General features: G+C 46.0%; 1 protein-coding gene across 5 annotated transcripts in view; it reads left to right on the top strand.

The window, feature by feature from the left end:
• The first annotated feature begins 292 nt into the window (after positions 1-292).
• Positions 293-21,791, top strand: part of LOC132379354 (lactosylceramide alpha-2,3-sialyltransferase-like) — a 32,895-nt gene continuing 11,396 nt past the window's right edge. For 2 of the 5 annotated variants that reach the window (XM_059947099.1, XM_059947104.1), the window contains exons 1-6: positions 293-523; positions 5,788-5,857; positions 9,929-10,052; positions 11,953-12,302; positions 13,287-13,473; positions 17,114-17,272. In XM_059947099.1, coding sequence (XP_059803082.1) covers positions 5,826-5,857; positions 9,929-10,052; positions 11,953-12,302; positions 13,287-13,473; positions 17,114-17,272 — 852 coding nt within the window. In that variant the 5' untranslated portion in view covers positions 293-523; positions 5,788-5,825. Of the gene's footprint in view, positions 524-5,787; positions 5,858-7,158; positions 7,340-9,928; positions 10,053-11,952; positions 12,303-13,286; positions 13,474-17,113; positions 17,273-21,791 lie in introns of those variants that run through there. The other 3 variants (XM_059947101.1, XM_059947102.1, XM_059947103.1) reach the window with 3 other exon arrangements.

Here is a 21,791-nt window from a genome sequence, read left to right on the forward strand (position 1 = left end):
GAATTAATTCCAGACACACACCCCAGGAAGGCAGGCACGTGGATGTAAGGCTGTAACTAGACAGGTTTAGCCTGCTGTCAAATATTAAACCACAAGCTGCCTCCGGCTCCTGCGATTTTGTCACCTAAGCAGCTGATTTCTTTGTTATTGTGCCTAGGATCTATCTGATAATATTTTTTTTGCCTAGATCTGTCCAGATTTAGAGGTAAATTTGCCCGGTCCGGCACCAAATTTCTTTTTTTAAACCTTGTTGCAGGGTTCAAAATGTCTCGGAGGGGTTGAGAGCGGGGTGGAGAAAGGAGTGGGACTGATGACCAAGCGCGAACCCGAGATCGGCTCCAATTATCGACCAACTTCTCGATTAAAGCGTCGCACAGGTCAAAGTACATCTATTATTCATTAATCGAGAGCTGTGTCTAGCGCTCAGGGAAGATAGTTCGCGGCCAATCCATTCCAAGCGGGACTGAAGAGCCGACTTGCCGGGGTATCCAGCAACTGGACGAACTCTTACAAATGAACCCAGGTTTGTTTGCGCAGTATTGTGTGAATAAGTATTGCTGTGATGGTTACCAGTACCAGCTAAGGGTGGATTTTGTTTCTAATGCAGCGCGGCGGAAGCCTTACTGTGTCTCTAGGGAGGTGAGTGCTCCCTGGGTTCTTTCGCTGAATCACTTTATTTACACAGGTCCTCTGAACAAAGATTAAAGATTAGTTTAAGTACATGTGTGTGGAAACAAATACTGAAATGCGTTGTTTGCATCCAATCGATGTTTGTGCTGGACAGACAACTGCGGGGGCATACAAACTCCTTACGGACAGCGGTGCGATCTCACCGCTAACGCCGGAAAGCGGTTTTGTTTTTCGCTTCTTTGCTGCGCTAACCGCAGTCGATGCAGTTGTCATGGTGAATGCATTCGGTGTTGTTGATCTTCCGATGGCTTCATCAGACAGGCTTCTGCAGTCCGGCAACCCCGCTCGTGCCACGGAATTCCGGGTCTTTTGCTTTGAACATCTACCTTTATAAATTGGTCCTTTGCAAGTTAGCTGAATGAATAATTAAACCCACTGCCGTAGGCCGGTTTTTACATTGCGCCTTGGTGAACGATAATCTCCCCGAGTTGTTACAGCGAGGCCTTGCCAGTACTTGGGTCAAATAGGAGACACAAGATAACTTGACCACAGAACACACTGCAGATGCTGTGGTCAAAGCAACACGCTGAAGGAACTCAGCATCCGTGGAAACTCTCAGTCAACGTTTCGGGCCGAGACCCTATTTGTTGCTTATGCCAAGTAGCCATGTACTATCTAACACAGTGCACAGCCCCCCCCCCCCAGAAACAATGCAGTCCTGTCTACCTCCAAAGTATGGGGGCGTTGACTTAAAGGTTGGCTTAATTTGTCACATTCACATCGAAACGTACACAGTCAGTACCGGGAGAAGCCGCAGTTAGTGCCTCGTTTCCGGCACCGACATCGCATGCTCAAAACTTCGTAATTTCGAAGTTTCAGACAAACACGAGTCTCTGGAGGCAATGAATAAGTTTGATCCTGTTACTCGTAGTGCCGCATCCTGTTTTTATCAGATCCTACTCAATGGAGCTCGGGTGAATACTGCAGGTCTTAAACGGGCATGGGTGGACGAGCTGGGTATAGAGCTGACAGAGGAGGTCTGGGATGAGTATTTAAAGAGTATACATGATTGTTCGGTCAACGTCAGACACAGCCTTATACAGGTTAAAACAACACAGACTCCATTATTCCAAAGAAAAGTTGCACAGCTTCTATCCTGATGTTTCGCCAGTTTGTAATAGATGTAAATCTGAGAACAGTAACTGGTCACATTCATTCTGGTCATGTTGTAAGCTTTATGCATACTGGAAAAGTATTTTTCACCGTTTCTCTGAGGCTTATGGGAAGCGGTGGGAACCGGACCCGCTCATAGTCATCCTGGGAGCAACAAGCTCCCTATCTTCAGCCATTAAGTATGAAAATTGGCTGTATTGTTTGGAATGGTGATTGCTAAACTAATCCTGCAAATGTGGAAGATGGACTCAGAGCCGACGTACGATCTGTGGCTGAGAGAACTGGCAAATACTTTACATTTGGAGAGACCGAGACTATGTAATAAGGACAGAGGGGACATCTTTGAAAGGATATGGAGCCCTGTATTGGACTTTCTAACGGGGTGAGGACTGAGGTTTTTTTGGTGCGGAGTACCTCTGCTGTGTATGTTTACTTTTGCCTTTATGTTATTCTCCCTTTTGCTGCTCAATGTTTAATTTGATTTTGTTAAAGTCGTGGTTTTTGTGCATGTGCTGTATTTTTTTGTAGGAAAAAAGAATAAAAAGATTTTTTTTTAAAAAAAACTTAATAACCCTAACTCGTACGTGTTTTCGAGCCTGGGCGAAACCAGGGCGCACGTTCACAGGGAGAAGGTACAAAAGCAGACAGCAGCGCGATGGCTGGCCCTGTAAACCATTACGCTAGCCACTACATAATCAGGAGGCACACTGTGCCACCGTGGGCGCACTACTCCCCGCGAGAGGGATTAAAAACCAAAACAAACCTCATTGAGCCCACGCCATCATAACGCCCACGTGACCAATTAATCCACTAACCCGTCTGCCTTTGGCATGTAGTTGGAGACTGGAACACCTGGAGGAAATTACGCCATCACGGGGTGAATTAAAAACTCCTTACAGACAGCAATGGGTTTAAACCCGGTTCATTTGGCACCGTGATAGCGTTACGCTGACCGCCATACTTCCAAAACTCTCAGAAACCAGTTCAAACGCAATGATTTCATGTATATATACTGTGCATGTAATAACGTGTAGCTGCATCACCCGCTCTTGTAACCACAAGAGGATCTGCAGATACTGGAAATCCAGAGCAACACACACAAGTGCCGGAGAAACTTCAAGTCTACTCTACCCGGCATTCCATCCATTAAGGCAATGTTCCAGGATGGGATGCTTTAATCTGTAGCATCTCTGACGACAGGGCAGGGCACAGCTGATAGCCACGTTCCAGCCGTCCGGCACAATTAGCACTAGAATATTTAAAAGTGCTTTTCCTCGGGAGATTTGTTCGGTCGGCACCTCAGATTAACTTGCGTATGAAACGGGTTCTTCCCAAGATGGCATACAGCAGAAGAAAGGAGCGAAACGGTCCTGTTCAATACTGTTGTGGTTGATTCGACCATGGATTCTTTTTGAACCTGCTGACAGATCTTATGGTGGGTGAGCACTTTGAAGACAGTGACCACAACTCCCTGACCTTAACCGTGGCCTCGGACGGTTGGTATAGGAAAGTACTTAATTGCGAGAGGGCTATTTACAGTGATATTTGGCAGGAACTTAGCAACGTAAATTGGGGGAAGGACGTTATTGGGAAATGTAAAGCAGGGGTGTGCGTACTGTTTAGGAAGCTCTTGTATGGGACTCTGGATAGGTTTGTCCCACTGAAAAGAAAGGTGAAGGGGATTATGGTTAACAAGAGAGGTGTAACATTCAGACAAGAGGAAGAGAGAAGCGAACGTAGGAACAGATCAGACAAGTCTCTTGAGAGTTAAGGTCAAGAAATGTATGAGGGGACAGGAGAGCTAGAAGGGGAGAAAGGAGAAGGAAGGCCTTGGAAAGTAGAATTAAGGAAAATGGCAAGGTGTTCTACAAGTTGAACAAGTTAGGTCTTTATTCTTTGGAGCGTAGAAGGTTGAGGGGGAACTTGATAGAGGTATTTAAAATTATGACGGGGATAGATAGAGTTGACGTGGATAGGCTTTCTCCATTGAGAGCTGGAGAGATTCAAACAAGAGGACATGAGTTGAGAGTTGAGGGGCAAAAGTTTAGGGGTAACACGAGGGGGGACTTCTTTACTCAGAGAGTGGTAGCTGTGTGGAATGAGCTTCCAGTAGAAGAGGTAGAAGCAGGTTCGATTTTGTCATTTAAAAAAAATTGGATAGGTATATGGACAGGAAAGGAATGGAGGGTGATGGGCTGAGTGCAGGTCGGTGGGACTAGTTGAGAGTAAGTGTTCAGCATGGACTAGAAGGGCCGAGATGGCCTGTTTCTGTGCTGTAATCGTTATATGGTTATATAAGTGAAGAACAAGAGGATGACTAGAATGAGGGTAGGACAACCAAGGGTAAAAAGGGAAATGTGTCTGGAGTTAAGGAGTTGGGGCAAACTTTAATGAATACTTTGTTTTAGTGTTCAGCAGAGAGAGGGACTATGACAAATGTGAGATCAGTGTAAAACAGGCTACTGTGCTGGAGCATGGCAGGATTAAGAAAGAGGCAGCAGTTGACCTTTAGAAAAATGTTACAATGCGTCAATCACCTGAGCTGGATGGTGAATACCCCAGGTTATCATGGGGAAGCAAGGGAAGAGATTGCGGTGGCTTTGATGATGATGTTTGCATCCATCCTGACCACAGAGCATCACAGGGTGGCAAATGGTGTTCCACTGTTCAACAAAGGTAGGAAGGAGGGTTAACAAGAGAGGTGTAGCATTCAGACAAGAGGAAGAGAGAAGCGAACGTGGGAACAGATCAGACAAGTCTCTTGAGAGTTAAGGTCAAGAAATGTATGAGGGGACAGGAGAGCTAGAAGGGGAGTGAGAAGGAAGGCCTTGGAAAGTAGAATTAAGGAAAATGGCAAGGTGTTCTACAAGTTGAACAAGTTGAGGGATCTGTGGACATGGACACAAAGATTCCTCTGTTCTTCCATGCTGCGATTAACCTTCAAGTTCAACCTTCCAAAGCGTATCACTTCACAATCTTCCAGAGTGAACTCCATCTGCTACTTCCTCACCCAGTTCTGCCTCTGTCTATGTCCTGTGGTAACCTTCTACTGTATCCACAACTCCACCGATTGTGGTATCATCTGCAAACTCGCTAGCCCAACCATCCACTTCCTCATCCAAGTTGTTTGTAAAATTTCCCAAAGGATAGTGATACCAGAACACAACCCTATGGAACACCTCATGAAATAACCCACTCCACCTCATCAGTCTTCCCATGGGGATTAAACACAAACAAACGCATACACAAATGTCTGCATGTAGCCTCACCCAGGCCCTTATGATTTGTAGTAAAAATTCCTTATTTTTTTATTCTCCATCGTAATTGCATGAGGTGTTAACAGGTGTTAACATGGTAGCGTAGAGGTTGTAGACATCTGTGGCCTCGTGAGACCATGGATCTGCGCCTCGGAAGGTTTCCTGGGCAGGGTTGTATGGGAGACCGGCAGTAAAGCCTTCCCCTCTCCACGCCACCGATATTGTCCAAGGGAAGGGCACTGGGACCCAAGCAGCTTGGCACCAGTGTCGTCGCAGAGCAATGTGTTGTTAAGTGCCTTGCTCAAGGACACAAACACGCTGCCTTAGCTGAGGCTCGAACCAATGACCTTCAGATCACTAGACCGATGCCTTATCCACTAGGCCACGTGCCAACAGCAAGAGGTTATTACAGCTTGGGGTTGTGTGTGGAAAATGAGGGCACCGAGGGTAGGGTTCCCAACCTGGAGTCCACAGACCCCCTAGCTTAATGGTGTAACAAAAGGTTGTGAACCCCTGACAGAAAGGAAGCCAAAGGAGAATGTGTGAACACACCAACAACACCCGAAGTGTGGATCGAGCTCAGGTCTCAGGCGCAGCCTGTGTGTTGGCCATCTCCGGATTATGAATTTAAGTAGCTAATTGGTGCGGGGTCAGACTTAACACTTCAGCACACAGAGTGGGAGCAATTATTTAAAGCTCTTCGTCTCTTTCTACATGTTTATTCCAGATTTCTGACTCTGCTGAGCAGATGCATTGCCGGTGAGGATGGACCTGTACAGAAGCTGTTTCAGTGGGAGGTAAACAAAGTAACCTCAGTAGGAAGTATCCAAACCTGTGACCCTCACGCATGTACCGATCTTGCTGGATTGTTTCGCCCACAGCCCTCACTTCCTACGTCCTTTCCCACCTGGCTCCATCTGCCTGTCACCCCTTCCTTATCCAGTTCCACCTATCATCTAGCAGCCTCTGCGTCTAACTTTCCTCTCCCATCCACCCAATAAGACATAGGAACAGAATCAGGCCATTCAGCCCATCAAGTGTGTTCTATCATGGGTGATTTAATTTCCCTCTCAATCCCATTCTCCTGCCTTCTCACGGAAACACTTTATTCCCTTGCTAAGCACAAACCTATCATTCTCCACTTTAAATATAAAAGATCAGGGGAACAATTAGTTTCATTCATCACACGTATATCGAAATAGAGAAAAAGAGACTGTTTGGGTGACGGGGAGAGGGAGTGAAAAATGCGACATTTGCGTCAATGACCAGCACAGTTTGAGGATGCGCTGGAGGCAGCCTGCAAGTGTCACCCGGCTTTTGGCACCAACATAACACACCCACAACTTACTAACTCTGACCTGTATGACTTTTGGAGTGTGGAAGTAAACCGGAGGAACTCCACGTGGTCACGGAGAGAACATACAAACTCTTTAGTGAAACTGGAACCCCAGTCGCCATCACTGACGCTGTAAACCAGGGTGCTAACCACTACACCACTGTGCTGCCCACTCCGTACCCAGTGACTTGGCCTCCACAGCTGAGTGTTCAAAGTTCAAAGTTGACTTATTAGCAAAGTACCTATACGTCACCCATATACAACCCCGAGGTTTATTTTCCTCTGGGAATTCATAGTAAGTGCAAAGAAATGGAATAGAGTCAGTGAAAAACTGCAGCTGGGTTAGACAAGCAAACAAGCAATGTGCAGAAGACCAAAAAACACTACAAATACAAAAACAAAATAAAATCAACAAATTCCTCTCTCCGGCGACTGTCACCTCTGCGAGTTTCAGAATCAGAATCACCGGCATGTGACATGAAATTTGCTAACTTAGCAGCAGCAGTTCAATGCAATACAAAATCTAGCAGTGACAGAGAAAAAAAATATGAAATAAAATTTTAAAAACATAATAAATAAACAAGTAAATCAATTACGTATTATCAGTGTTTTTGTCCCACTGATATGATGAGCTGAAATCGAGGCCTGGGCCTACTCGGGCTGCTCGGGGGAGCAGATCTAAGGACTCGATCTGGTTCGGAATGCTGTCGCTTGCTTCTGTTATTTGCATAATGTGTGTTTTATTTCCCTCTTTCTCTGCGGAGTGGCTGTGGTCTCTCTTTTTTTTCACTGGGTTCTTCAGGTTACTGCACCAGCAACCCAGCAAGGCCTAAGTCGAGGGGAGCAAAGTCAGAGCAGAGGAGAGGCAGACTTGAGGCCCTTCCACCTAAACCGAGAGCGAGGTTTGATTGATCTAAGCGCCAGGCCGATTTGGAAAGGTCAGGTGCGTGGGGGAGGGGACCAGACCCAGAGTGTATCGCAGACATTGCACCCTGCAAAAACTCATTTCAGGGAGGTAGCGCCAATACTTGAGCAGCCTTCCCTGCGCTTAGCCTCCCTAATATGTTGTGATCCCTAAAAGAAATAAAAGCATAAGGTGTATCCTTATTATATTGTCTTATGCAGAAAGCGTGACATTAAAATACGTACTTATATTATCATGGAGTCGATTTTTTATTCTATTACAACTTTAAGCAAGTCTACAGGGAGTTTGGCCTCATCACATAGGACATCAATAGAGTAACACCTTAGCAGCGAGCCAGCTAGTTTAAATAATATTAGCTATGCTAATGAATGAATAACACCTGTTAAACTCACCTCAACATAGAACATAGAAAAGTACAGCACAGTACAGGCCCTTCGGCCCACCATGTTGTGTCAACCCTTAAACATGTCTTTTACAGTCATTTAACCCACCATGGGCAATAGAAAAGTCACTATTGTAAACAGTGCTGTGAGCAACTATTGATTTCTGGGATATTGTATATAATTTGCGGGCATCAGGGAGCTGCTATCAATATGCGGGAGACTCCCGGAACTTCCAGGAGAGGCGGGATGTCTGGTATCCATGCGCCAGGACCCAGGTCCCAGAGTGAGGAATGACCCAATGTTTGAACAATTTGAATGCTGGGCTGGATGGGTTGAAAGGGCAGGGTGTCGGGACCAGAGGTGAGGGTCGGGCCGGTTCTGCTCTCTGCTCTGCACCGAGGCTGCGGCCTGCTCCAGGCTCCGTGTCTGTTGGTTCCACAATCTTTATTTTGCCACGCCCTGAGCGGAGTCTCAGGCCGTGGCCTGTTCCGGGCTTCATGTCTGAGGACTCACTTTCATTCTAAGTACTGTTTATTTCCATTGTTCGCACGATTCGTCTTTTATCTCGCTCTGTGCATCGGGTGTTCAATGGTTTTTTTTGGGGTTCCTTGTTCTGCGGCTGCCTGTGAGGAGACGAATCTCAAGGTTGTGTAATGTATGCAGAGTTTGATAATAAATATATTTTGAACTTTGAACTTCAGTTCTGCCCTTGTTGGTAAGGAGTTTATGTTCTCCCTGTGACCACGTGCTTTTCCTACAGGTGCTCCAGCTCCCTCTCACATTCTGAAGATGTACGGTTAGGGTTAGTCAGTTCTGGTGGTGGAAGCCGTGCCCATCTACACAAACAATGCATTCCACTGTATTTTTTGGTGTTTTGTTATACCTGTGACAGATAAAGTTTATCAGTAGATCTTTTGTAGTTTCTCCCTGTAACAGCGTGGGTTTCCTTCGAGCACTCCACGTTTCTCCTGCACCTCAAAGTTAGTAGGTTAGTGGGTCAACTGGGCAGTGAGAGCTCGTTGAGCTGGAAGGACCTGCTCCGCGCTTCTTCGCGAAATAAAAACACCGAAGTCTTAACACCTTTTAGAATAAATTAAAGAACTGAGCAGGGTGGAGCAGTGAGGCATCAAAGTTCTCAGGAATGGTAACCTGGGGGGGGGGGGTGGTGGTGGAGATGTGTTGTGGAGACACGAGGGAGCGCAGAGGCTGGAACCTCCAGCAAAACAAAAGCACAACTGCTGGAGGAACTCAGCAGGTCGGGCTGCATCTGCGGAAGGAAGTGGACTGTTGATGTTTTGGGTCAGGACCCTTCATCAGGACTGAAAGAGTAGAATGGAGAAAGCCAGTGTCAAAGAATGTGGTAGAGCAAGAGGTGACGGGCAATAAGTGGCTTCAGATGAGGTCTGACACTTTTCATTCTCCTCCTGATCTGTCTAGTTCCTCCTACACTCTTCCCAGCCCACCAACCTGTTTCTTTCCCCTCCTCCACCCCTTCATCTGCCCATCACCCATTCCCATCTGCCTTCCCTACCTCCCTCACTTGATTCCATGCTCCACCTTCCTCCCCTATCAGATTCCACCATCTGCAGCCTTTTGTCACCTCCACCCATCACCTCCCAGTCTCTGTCACTATTCTCACTCTTCCCTCCATCTACCTATCATCCCTCCTCAACGGGATCCACCCGTCACCTCTCAGCCTCTGTTGCTAATCCAGCACTCCCTTCCTCCATATACCCATCATCCCTCCTCACCTTGATTCACCCATCACCTCTCAGCTCTTGCCTCCCCTCCCCTTTCTCTTCCACTCTTTATACTGGCTTTCAGTCTCGATGCAGAGTCTCAGCCTACAATGTCCACATCTCCACCCCTCCCATCGATGCTGCCCGACCCACTGAGTTCTACCAGTGTTTCATGTGTTGGCCCTATATTGTGCTGCTTGCCATCTTGTCCTTCCCCTCTGAGCATCCACGTTTGGTAGTTGTCTTTCTCTATGGTCATTGACTCAATCAGCACAAAAGCAGGCCCTTCAGCCCATAATGCCATGCTAACCACCTATACTAAAATCTATCCCATTCACTGGCATCTGTCCCGTGGCCATCTAGGCCTTCCCAATTTAAATGTATTTTGCAGTGCTTGGCTTTGGTCACTTCATTCAGCTTTCAGTGTAAGTACCCCAGCCGCCTCCACACTCTCCTCATCCTGGTGCTGCTCCTTGCCCCTACAGGTCACGGTCCCTGTTGGCGTCACTATCGCTCCTGGCTGTGTGCTACCCTCTCCTGCTATTCCCGGCCTACCAGAAGCAGCGGGATATGCGGGGGGATTACAGCATGTGGACCGGCAGCATCGCGGTACGTAAGAAGCCTGGGCTCGGTCTGGCCGTCGCGGGGGGGGGGGGGGGGGGGTGTTGCTGGGGTAGGGGCAAGCGTCGTGCCGAACTCCTAGGGTTGGCACACTGAGGCACACACTGGCGGCATTGGCACTTGGTGCAAGAGTTCCATTCTACAAGAATCAAAATCAGGTTTATTATCAACAGCACAAGGGTTTCTGTAGACGCTGGAAATCCAGGGTGACACACACAGACACACACAAAATGCTGGAGGAACTCAGCAGGTCAGGCAGCACCTATGGAGAGAAATGAACAATCAACATTTGTGGCCGAGCCCCTTCATCAGGATTCAGGAAGAAGGGTCCCAATGAAGGGTCTTGGCTCAAAACATTGAGTGTTTAACATGCTGTCTGACCTGCCAGTTTCCTCCAGAATTCTGTGTACTATTCAAGTTATTCATCACTGAAGCATAAGACCATAAGATATAGGAGCAGAATTTGGCCATTTGGCCCATCGAATCTACTCTGCCTCTTCATCATGGTTGATCCAATTTTCCTCTCAGCCCCAGTCTCCTGCCTTCTCCCCGTATCTCTTCATGCCCTGAATATATCAGGAAGTAAGCTGTTTTGTGGCAGCAGTATAGTACAAGACATAAAAATTATTATAAATGACAGTAAGAATATCTAAAAAATAACTAAATAGTGCAAAAGAGAGCAAAATATTGAGATACTGTGCATGGGTTCATGGACGGTTGAGAAATCTGATGGCATGGGATACTGGGGAGGCTTCTGCCGCGTTACAAACCTCTGCAGCTTCTTCCCGTCCCATGCAGTGGTGCCTCCACACCACACAGCAATGAAACACCCAGAGTTGGTTGAGAGTTGTGGGTGAGGGCAGCGACCCAACCTTACTGGGAGATCCGTGTGGACCTGACGGCCTGCTCCCTGCTCTGGTTCTTCTGTCCAGCATCCCAGGAGCAAACAGGTGTTTGCACCATGAGGTAGGACAACCTCCTCACTCCTTCACTTTGCGCGCTCTCGCTCACGGCCTCTCTCCTCAGGCCAAGGCCGAGAAAGCACGGCGCACCTCTACTTCTTCGGAAGGCTAAGGAAATTTGGCACGTCACCGAGTTTTGCAGATGCACCGTAGAAAGCATCCCACCTAGATATGTCACAAGTTGGTGCGGCAACTGCCCTGCCCAGGACTGCAACCAAACCCAGACAGTCATGACACAGCCCACTCGATAGTGAAAATCAGCCTCCCCTCCACTGACTCCACACACACTTCTCTCCGCAGTGGGTCAGCTTCCAGCATTCAATCTGGATTCATCACGGCCAGTTTTACCAACGGCACAGCACGTGACTGCAAGAAACTACAGAGCTGCGGGCACACACACCAGCGCGTCACACGAAAAGGTCCATCACAGGCTCCCCGAGCTGCTGGGAACGGGTTTGGTAGTGACATTTCACAGATATTTAGACAGGCCACATGAACATGCAGAGAATGGAGAGAGATGTGCAGGCAGATGGAATTAGTTTAAGTTGGCATCATAGTTGGTAGAGACACTGATGGTTGAAGCATCTAATCTTGTGTTGTATGTTTCTATCTTCTCTTCCCTCTCCTCCCCACCCTCACTCCCACTTCCTCCTCTTTCTCCCTCTACACATCCTCTCCCAATCAACTTGCCCCTCCCCTCCATTCCCCCTCTCCCTTTGCCCTCCCCTCCACTCCCCTTCTCCTCCATCACTCTGCCATTCTTTCTCTGTTCCTTCCCTTCCCCATCACCCTTCCACTCGTCCTGCCCCTCCCCCTCTTTCCCTCCTCCTCTTCTGTATCCACTCCCCCTCTCCCCTTCCCCTCCCTCCCTCACCCTCCCACTCGCCATCACTCACTCCCTCGCTCTTGCCTCTCCCTCTCTGCAGCAGCTCCACAACAGAAGTCAAAGGATCGTCTCCAGCCCGTGCAAGTCAAACTTCAGCCGGTCCAAGCTCTCCGAGCTGTATCCCGGGAAACCGCTCCACAGAATCCCCGTGTTTGTGGGACAAGGCTCCAGCCCGCTCTTCGGCAGCGGAACTTACGGGCCTCCGTTCGGGTTCCGCGGCTGTGAGGAACAGCTTCAGAAGGCGGCCGAGTTGCTGCCGCGATCTTCCGGGGGGATTCCGAAGGAACTGGTGCCGTCGGGCTGCAAGAAGTGCATCGTGGTGGGCAATGGGGGCATCCTGGCCGGCAGCAGACTGGGTCCTTACATCGACCGGCACAGCATCATCATCAGGTGACAAGCCTTCCTCAATTACAACTCAGTAGTGCTAGGCGTGAGGCAGACAAGTTCTAAGATCTAAAGCTGAGCTCTATTTATCCCGTGTACGTGGAGATATTGAAACATACAGTGAAATGTTTATATCGAATCAAAACAGCGAAGACTGCGCAAGTGTCACCGTGTTCAGGCGCCAACATACCCAAGTCCACAACTGACTATGTCTTTAGGAATGTGGGAGGAAACCCACACAGTGACGGGGAGAACTTACAAACTTCTTAAAGACAGTGTTGGGAATTGAATCCCGATCAGTGATCGCTGGCGGTGTAATGCAATTGTACTAAACCCTGAAACGTCAACTGTTCATTCCACAACACCGATGCTGCCTGACTGGCCGAGTTCCTCCAGCATTTTGTGTCTGTTGCTCTGAATTCCCAGCATCTGCAGAATCATTTGTGTCTATCAGTCACAGCAGAGGTTTACTGGATGTAATTAATTGCATCTGAAGTCAGCTAGGTTGTCAGCACATTTGAGGGGGGCGGGGACCAACACAGACAGGGGGTAGAGACTTTGGACTTGATCACATTGAACAGGTTTGAAGGGCCAGGCTGCAAAATCTTCCCCCTTTTCTCTTTGGTCCTTGTTTGCTTGAGTGAAGTTATTCAGGATCAGGAAATCTTTCTTTCTCTAAGCATACGTTTCGTGCTTTATGAGAAATATTTGTTTGCATTATTAGAAATTGCTTATCTTTGTATAATTTCAAACCACATTTTAGTCCACTGGAAATTTCAGTTGCTGGAAAATAATTGGGTCCATTTTGTTTTAATGACAAATTAGCGCTTTATAGTTCATCAATGCAAAATGTTGGCATCGAGTTATTGTGGGATTTCAAAATGTGGGTTTTGGGATAAAACGTTGGATTAACGTGTGCGGCTGGTACAAACTTACGGAATGTTTTTAGTGATGCCAGTTTCCACTTTCACTCTCTCTCTACCCCATCAGAATGAATAACGGGCCAGTGTCAGATTACGCCCACGACGTGGGCACGAAGACAACTCTGCGCATTGTGTATCCAGAGGGTGCTCTCAAATTACCTCAGGAGTATGACCCGGACTCGTTGTTGGTGGTGGCGCCGTTCAAATGCACAGACCTTGCTTGGTTAAGGGCGATGGTCCGAAAGGAGCCACTGGTGATTAAGTGTTTCTGTTCCCCGATGAAATGTACCTTCTCTTTCAATCGTGAAACTTTGTAAGGAGTAAAGCCGCTGTAAGTAAAAGGGGCCGCACTAGGAGAATTTTGTGAACTTCTGGTTGCCCCATTTACAGGAATGAGCTGGAGGCTTTGGAGAGGGCATGGAAGAGTTTCGCCAGGATGCTGGCTGGATTAGAGGGTATGAGCAAAAGGAGAGGTTGGACCAACCAGGGTTGTTTTCTCCCAGAGTGCCGGAGTCTGAGAGGAGACCGGATAGAAGTTTATAAAATATGACAGAATCTTTTTCCAAGGGTAGAACTGTCAAATACCGGAGAATATGCAGAGAGGGGGAAAGTTTAAAGGAGATGTGCCGAGACCGGCAGGGGCCTGCAACAGCTGATAGGAGGGGTGTTGGAAGCAGATACAACAGTGAGTTTAAGAGATTGTTAAACAGACTAATGAAAATGTTGGGAAGGGAAGGATATGGAGAAGAAGAGAATTATTTTAATTTGGAATTGCGTTCAGTGCAGACATTGTGGAATAAAGGGCCTCTTCGGAGAGCTATGATTTGATCTTACCTCAGCACTTCTATTTTATTTCAACCACATTTTACATTATTTATTTTTATTTATGCAGCGCAGAACAGGCACTGCTGGCCTACCAAGCCAGGCTGCCCAGCAACCCACCGACTCCACCCTAGCCTAACCACAGGACGGTTTACAATGACCAATTTACCTACTAACCAGCAAGTCCTTGGAGGAATCCCACGTGCACATGGGAAGAACATACAAACTTTCTTACAGAAGATGCCGGAATCAAACTCCGAACTCTGACACACCGAGCTATAATAGTTTCGTGCTTTCTATTTTCCATCATCCTTGTTCCTATCTAAGAATCTCCTAATTGTACTTAATGGGTTTGCCTCTACCACCACCCACGACAGTGTGTTCGATGCACTTATCACTCTGTGTAAATAAAAACTTACTTCTGACATCTCCAATGTACATCCCTCCACTCACCACAAAATTATGTCCTCCTGTGTTAGGCATTGCCTCTCTGTGGAAAAGGCACATGCTGTCGACTCTTTGGTATCTCATCGTCTTCTCCACCTCTACCAAGTCACCCCTCATCCTCCTTGACTCCAAAGAGAAAAGCCCTAGCCTACTCAGCTCTCTAATCCAGGCACTGTCCTGGCAAATCTCCTCTGCACCCTCTCTAAAGCTTCCACATCCTTCCTACAATGAGGTGACCAGAACTGAGCACAATATTCCAAGAGTGGTCCAAACAGCGTTTCATAGAATCAATTAGTCCATGCTGAAACCAGTTAAACTGCCTAGTCCCATCGACCTGCACCGTTACCGTACCCTTCCATACCCCTACCATCCATGGACTTATCCAAACTTTGCTTAACCATTGAAATCATGCATCACGTGTGCTGGCAACTCAATCCACATTTGCACAACTCCGAATAAAGAAGTTTCCCTTTATGTTCCCTTTAACCTTTAACCCATGACCTCTAGTTGTAGACACACCCAAACTCAGTGGAAAAAGCCTGCTTGCTTTTACCCTATTTACACCTCACATAATTTTGTATAACTCTATAAAATCTCCTCTAAGTTCTAAGGTATAAAATCCAACTTATCCAGTCTTTCCTTATAACTCAGGTCCTCCAGTCCTGGCAACATCCTTGTAAATTTTCTCTGTACTCTCTCAAGCTTATTTACATCTTCCCTGTAGGTAGGTGACCAAAACTGGGCACAATTTTCCAAATTAGGCCTCACCAGTGTTTTATACAACTTCAACATAACATCCCATCTTCTGTACTGAATACTTTGATTTATGAAGGCCAAGGTTCCGAAAGCTTTCTTTATGACCACATCTCCTGGCAACATTATCTCACAGCGTGAACTCGTTCTCCTGACTACTGAAGGCCCACATATCATACGTCTTCTTTAACCACCCAATCAACTTCCTGGGTTATTTTGAGCAATCTATGAACATGGAACCTAAGCTCCCTCTGCTCCACTTTGCTAAGAATCCTGCCATTAACCCCACACTTTGCATCTTCTTTTATCAATCAAACATTCAATATGTCACCAGATGGAAATGGGAATTAATATAATCAATTGTGACAGAGTTAGAACATCTTAGCAACTACATGTTTAAAATTTGTGGATGTCACTGCCAAGACCAATATCTACCGCCTGTATTACTCGCTGGCATCTGCACATAGTGGCTCTGGAGATACTTAGAGGAGAGATTGGATAGACTGGGCCTGTTTTCAATTCAAGTTCAGGTTTATTGTCACCTGACTGTACATACATACAACCAAACGAAACAACGTTCCTCCAGATCACGGTGCACCCACAGAACATATATCACACACACCACGTAAACCAAAGTACTACCATTAATAAGTTAACAAAGTATTATTCAAAATGCAAGTAGTGTGTAGCACAGGTAAACAGTGAACAGCTCCCTGTCCGAGTGACACGGCCTCGGCGGTGGTAGGGTACTCATTTGTCGCACAGCGTGAGGGAAGAAGCTGTGACCCAGTCTGGCTGGCCTCCTCTCTGATGGTCGTGGGTCAGAGAGATTATGGGATTCAACCCTCTGTACACGGTGGGTGAAGGGTGATGCCACAACTGGTAGGGAGGGAGACCCTGATGATCCTTCTGGCAGATTTTACTATCCTCTGTAGGGGCTTGCGGCCAGACAGGACCCTCTCGATGGTACTCCTGTAGAAAGATGTTAGAATGGGAGGAGTCTTGCATGCCTATAAGAAATAGGAGCAGGAGTCGGCCATTTGGCCCGTCGAGCCTGCTCCACCATTTAATAAGATCATGGCTGATCTGGCCAGGGGCTTATCTCCACCTGCCTGCCTTTTCCCCCTAACCCTCGATTCCCCTACTATGCAATAATCTATCCAACATTGTCTTAAATATATCTACTGAGGTACCTCCACTGCTTCACTGGGCAGAGAATTCCACAGATTCACCACCTCTGGGAAAAGCAGTTCCTCATCTCAGTCCAAAATCCACTCCCTCAAATCTTGAGGCTATGTCCCCTCAATCTCAGAAAGTGTAGACGATGCTGTGTCTTTTTGACTAGTGAGGAGGTGTTGTGGGTCCAGGTAAGATCGTCCATTACGTGCACACCAAGGAACTTCCTCCTGTAGTATAGGAGGCTGAGTGGTTTATCAATGTATGTAATACCACGAGGGATGTAGATAACGTGAATGGTCACATTCCTTTCCCCCATGGTAGTGGAAACTAAAATTAGGTAATATTCATTTGAGGTGAGAGGGAAAAGATTTAGAGGTATCCACAGGGTCAACTCTTTCCACACAGAGGGCGGTGGGTTTTCACACTAGGGTGAGGTACAATTACAATGTTTAAATACAATTTGGACAGGTCCCCAGATATAAATAGTTTAGAGCACTACAGTGTGGTAGCTTAGCGGTAAGAACAATGCTTTACCACATCAGCGACCCGGGTTCAGTTCTGCCGCTGTTTGTAAGGGGTTCCTACGTTCTCCCCATGACCGACTGATGGATGGCCTTGCGACATTGGCGGATGGTCTGATTTGTGGGGAAACTTTACAAACTTCAGCATCTCACCCTGTTTTCCTCTCTCCAGAGCCTTTGGCAGAAGATATGGTTTTGGCAATCGGTGCCCGAGCTGATCCCTTTGGAACCGCACAATTATCGGATCCTAAATCTGGATATCATTAAGGAAACAGCAATAAACTACCTGGGCTTTCCAGAACCAACCTCTATCTGGTGGAGGTGGAATCAGGTACTGCTTTTGCTCTTCACCATCACTCTGAGTTCAAAGTAAATTCATTATCAATGTACAAACCTGTGATTCATTTTCTTGTGGGCATTCACAGTAAGTAGAAAAAACACAATAAATCACACCCAACAGGACAGACCAACAACTAATGTGCAAAAGATGCCAAATAAGCAAATACAAAAAGAAATAATAATAATAAGTAAGTAATAAATATCGAGAACATGAGGTGAAGAGTTCTTGAAAGTAAGTCCATAAGTTGTGGGAACAGTTCAGCGATAGCGGGTGAAGATATCCCCCTGCCCCCGGTTCAAAAGCCTGATGGCTGTTCCTGAACCTGCTGATTTGGATCCTGGGGCTCCCGCCGCTCGTTCCTGACGGCAGCAGTGGGAAGTGAGCCTGGCCTGGACGGTGGGGGTCCAAATTGATGGATGCTGCCTTCCTGCAACAGCACTCTTTGATCTGTAGATGTGCTCACTGGTGGGGAGGAACCCACCCACAATGGACTGTCTTCTATCTCTTCCCTTTTGGAAGCTTTTCCGTTCAAGGATGTATGTGCTTTCATATCAGTGTGTGATGCAATCAGTCAATATACTCTCCACCACACATCTCAGAGTTTTAGATGGCATGTTGAATCTTCACAAACATCTATGAAGGCACTGTTGTGCTTTCTCCCTTCTTTGGAGGCTTTAGTATAATCTTCCAAAAGATCAGTAGATCCTGGAATGGTTCCCAAAGACTGGAAAATTGCATATGTCACTTCACCCTTTAAAAAGGGAAGGTGGTAGAAGAAGGCAAACTATAGGCCTGTTAGCCTGACTTCAGTGGGTGGAAAGATGTTGACATCTATTGTTAACGATAGGGGGGGATTCAATGGTACATGGAAGCATATGATAAAACAGGTCAAATTTAATATGGTTTCTTTGAGGGGAAATCTTGCCTGACAAATCTGTTGGAATTATTTAAGGAAATAACAGGCAAGATAGAGTCAGTGGATGTTATTTGGGTTTTCAGAAGGCCTTTGGCAAGGTGCCACACGTGAGGCTGCTTAACAAGATAAGAGCCCATGGTAATACAGGAAAGATACTGGCATGGATAGAAGATTGGCTGACTGGCAGGCAGCGAAGAGTCAGAATAAAGCAGCCTTTTCTGATTGGCTGCCAGTGACTAGTCATGTGCCACGGGGGCTGTTGTTGGGACTGCTTCTTTTCACGTGCGTGTCAATGATTTGGATAAAGGAATTGATGGCTTTGGGGCCAGGCATGTAGGCAATACGAAGATAAGTGGAAGGGAGGTAGTGTGAGGAAGCAGAGTGTTTGCAGAAGGATGTAGACAGATTGAGGGACTGGGCAAAGAAGTGACAGATGAAATATAATGTAAGTACATAGTTATGCACTTTGGCAGACGGGATAAAGGTGTGGAATATTTTTTAAAATGGAGATAAAATTCTAAAATCAGAGATGCAAAGGGACTTGGGAGTCCTCGTGCAGGATTCCCTAAAGGTTAACTTGCAGGTTGAGTCAGTAAGGAAGGCAAATGTAATGTTAGCCTTCATTTTGTGAGGACTAGAATACAAAAAGCGATGAAGTAATACTTTATAAGGCCACACTGAGCAGTTTTGTGTGCCGAAATGGGCTGCAATCGGAAAGAATCCAAAGGAGGTGCACGGGAATGAGCCCAGGAATGGAAGGGTTAACATATGAGGAGCGTTTGATGACTCTGGGCCTGTACTCACCAGAGTTTAGAAGAATGAGGGGGGATCTCAATGAAATCTATCAAATATTGAGTCTGGTGTAGTGTATTTAAGATTCAGTAATATTTGAGTGATGTTTCATTAAGCATTCTTTGTTTACAAAATTCATTACGTGTTATATATAAGTACATGAATTACATACATCGTTCTTGCCACCACATCATATGTGAAACCTCACTAAAGCGAAACTAAGTATACAAGTTCTCCCCAGCTCCTGTAATTTCCCCTCGATTAGTTTCTGGAGTTACAAAACAGTACAGTGGCAACGAAAAAATTTTAAAACAAACCCAAGACTATTTACCTGTTAAAGCACTGCAACTTTTTTCTTCAGAAGGGGAGAGAGACGTTTGAGTTATAACAAATAAAGTGCAGTATGTTTTTCTTCAGTAGGGGAGAGACACATTGCAGTTTATAAAAAAAGGCAGAAAATAGATGAAATTCACAGGTTCATAAACAGTGAGTACCCGGTGATAACAACAATAAGAAACAAATAAAAAACAGAAATAGCTGGCTACATCAGAAAGATAGACACATTCAATTACATAACAGATAACTAGATGAGCTATACTGAATTAATTGAGCAGTATTTTAAAGCAAATGGAATAGTCAATTAGAAAGGAGTGTCAGGTTTGCTGAGCACAATAGACGGAAAAGCATACAGATTGCTTAAAAGTTTGACTGCTCCAAGCAAGCTAGCAAAAATGAGCTTTGATGATATCATGAAAGTAATGCATAAGCATTTAAAACCAAAACAGATGATTGTAGATGTCTTAGGTTTCGTAATCAGAATCAAAAGAAAGGGGGGTCACTTTCAGTTTATGTAGCTGAATTGAAGAAATTCCCCGAGCATTGTCAAATCAGTGATGGGCTTAATGATGCACTGAGAGATTGTTTAGCTTGAAGATTCTTACAAGAAAGCATAGAAAAACAACTTGTAACTGAAGCTCATTTCACATTTAAGAGAACAGTTGAAATGTCTGTATCGATGGAAACAGTTGCCAGAGATGCAATCAGGATTGAAAGTTAGGATGGACAAAATTGCAACATCTGAACGGAAACCTGCATGGCCAAACAAATTGTGTTACCATCGTGGCAGAGGCTTACATGCACCAAGAGCAATGGAGATTTAAAGGCAATACTTGCAGACAACTAGTGCAAGTACTCTACTAGTCAGTGAGTAGTGGGGTACCGCAAGACTCAGTGCTGGAACCCCAGTTGTTTACAATATATATTAATGACTTAGACGAGGAAATTAAATGCAGCATCTCCAAGTTTGCGGATGACACGAAGCTGGGCGGCGGTGTTAGCGGTGAGGAGGATGATAAGAGGATGCAGGGTGACTTGGATAGGTTAGGTGAGTGGGCAAATTCATGGCAGATGCAATTTAATGTGGATAAATGTGAGGTTATCCACTTTGGTTGCAAGAACAGAAAAACAGATTATTATCTGAACGGTGGCCGATTAGGAAAAGGGGAGATGCAATGAGAGCTGGGTGTCATTGTACACCAGTCATTGAAGGTGGGCATGCAGGTACAGCAGGCGGTGAAAAAGGCAAATGGTATGTTGGCATTCATAGCAAGAGGACTCGAGTACAGGAGCACGGAGGTTCTACTGCAGTTGTACAAGGCCTTGGTGAGACCGCACCTAGAGTATTGTGTGCAGTTTTGATCCCCTAATCTGAGGAAAGACGTTCTTGCCATACAGGGAGTACAGAGAAGGTTCACCAGATTGATTCCTGGGATGGCAGGACTTTCATATGAAGAAAGACTGGATCAACTAGGCTTATACTCGCTGGAATTTAGAAGATTGAGGGGGAGGATCTTATTGAAACATATAAAGTTCTAAAGGGATTGGACAGGCTAGAGGCAGGAAGATTGTTCCCGATGTTGGGGAAGTCCAGAACGAGGGGTCACAGTTTAAGGATAAATGGGAAGCCTTTTAGGACCAAGATGAGAAAAAACTTCTTCACACAGAGAGTGGTGAATCTGTGGAATTCTCTGCCACAGGAAACAGTTGAGACCGGTTCATTGGCTATATTTAAGAGGAAGTTAGGTATGGCCCTTGTGACTAAAGGGATCAGGGGGTATGGAGAGAAAGCAGGTACAGGGTTCTGAGTTGGATGATCAGCCATGATCATACTGAATTGGCGGTGCAGGCTTGAAGGGCCGAATGGCCTACTCCTGCACCTATTTTCTATGTTTCTACAAATGTTGTATGTTTCTATAAAATTCAGCAAACTAGGACATGTACAAAGAGCATGTTGGGCAGACAAAAATAAATGGACTGGTCAGGGAGGAGAAAAGGATTAAAAAGTCAAGTTGCAGTTTTAAAAAGAGCACTAATCTGCATACTGTTGATGAAAAAATCTAATAATGATAAGAGTGACACAGGACTGAGTGGCCTTGAGATTTACAACGTGAAAACTAACAAGAGACAGGCAATATGGCTTCCACCAGAAGTGAACGGCAAATTAACTAAAATGGAGCTGGACACTGGCTTGGCTGTTCCAATCATTGTACAAAATGAGTTTGCATTTCAAAGATGAAGCCTGCAGATATCCAGATAATAACTTATACTAGAGAAAAGTCAACTCCTGTGGGAATGACATTTATAACAGTGAAATACAACAACCAACAAGCCACATTGGGCTTGTATGAGGTAAAAACAGGAGGGCCAGCATTGAGCGGTGGGGATTGGCTGAGACAACTACAACTTGATTGTAGATCCATCCACCATTTGCATGCCACATCCCCTGCAATAGAGTCAACTGAA

Source organism: Hypanus sabinus, chromosome 22 (assembly GCF_030144855.1).
Source record: "Hypanus sabinus isolate sHypSab1 chromosome 22, sHypSab1.hap1, whole genome shotgun sequence".
Classification (NCBI taxonomy): Eukaryota; Metazoa; Chordata; class Chondrichthyes; order Myliobatiformes; family Dasyatidae; genus Hypanus; species Hypanus sabinus.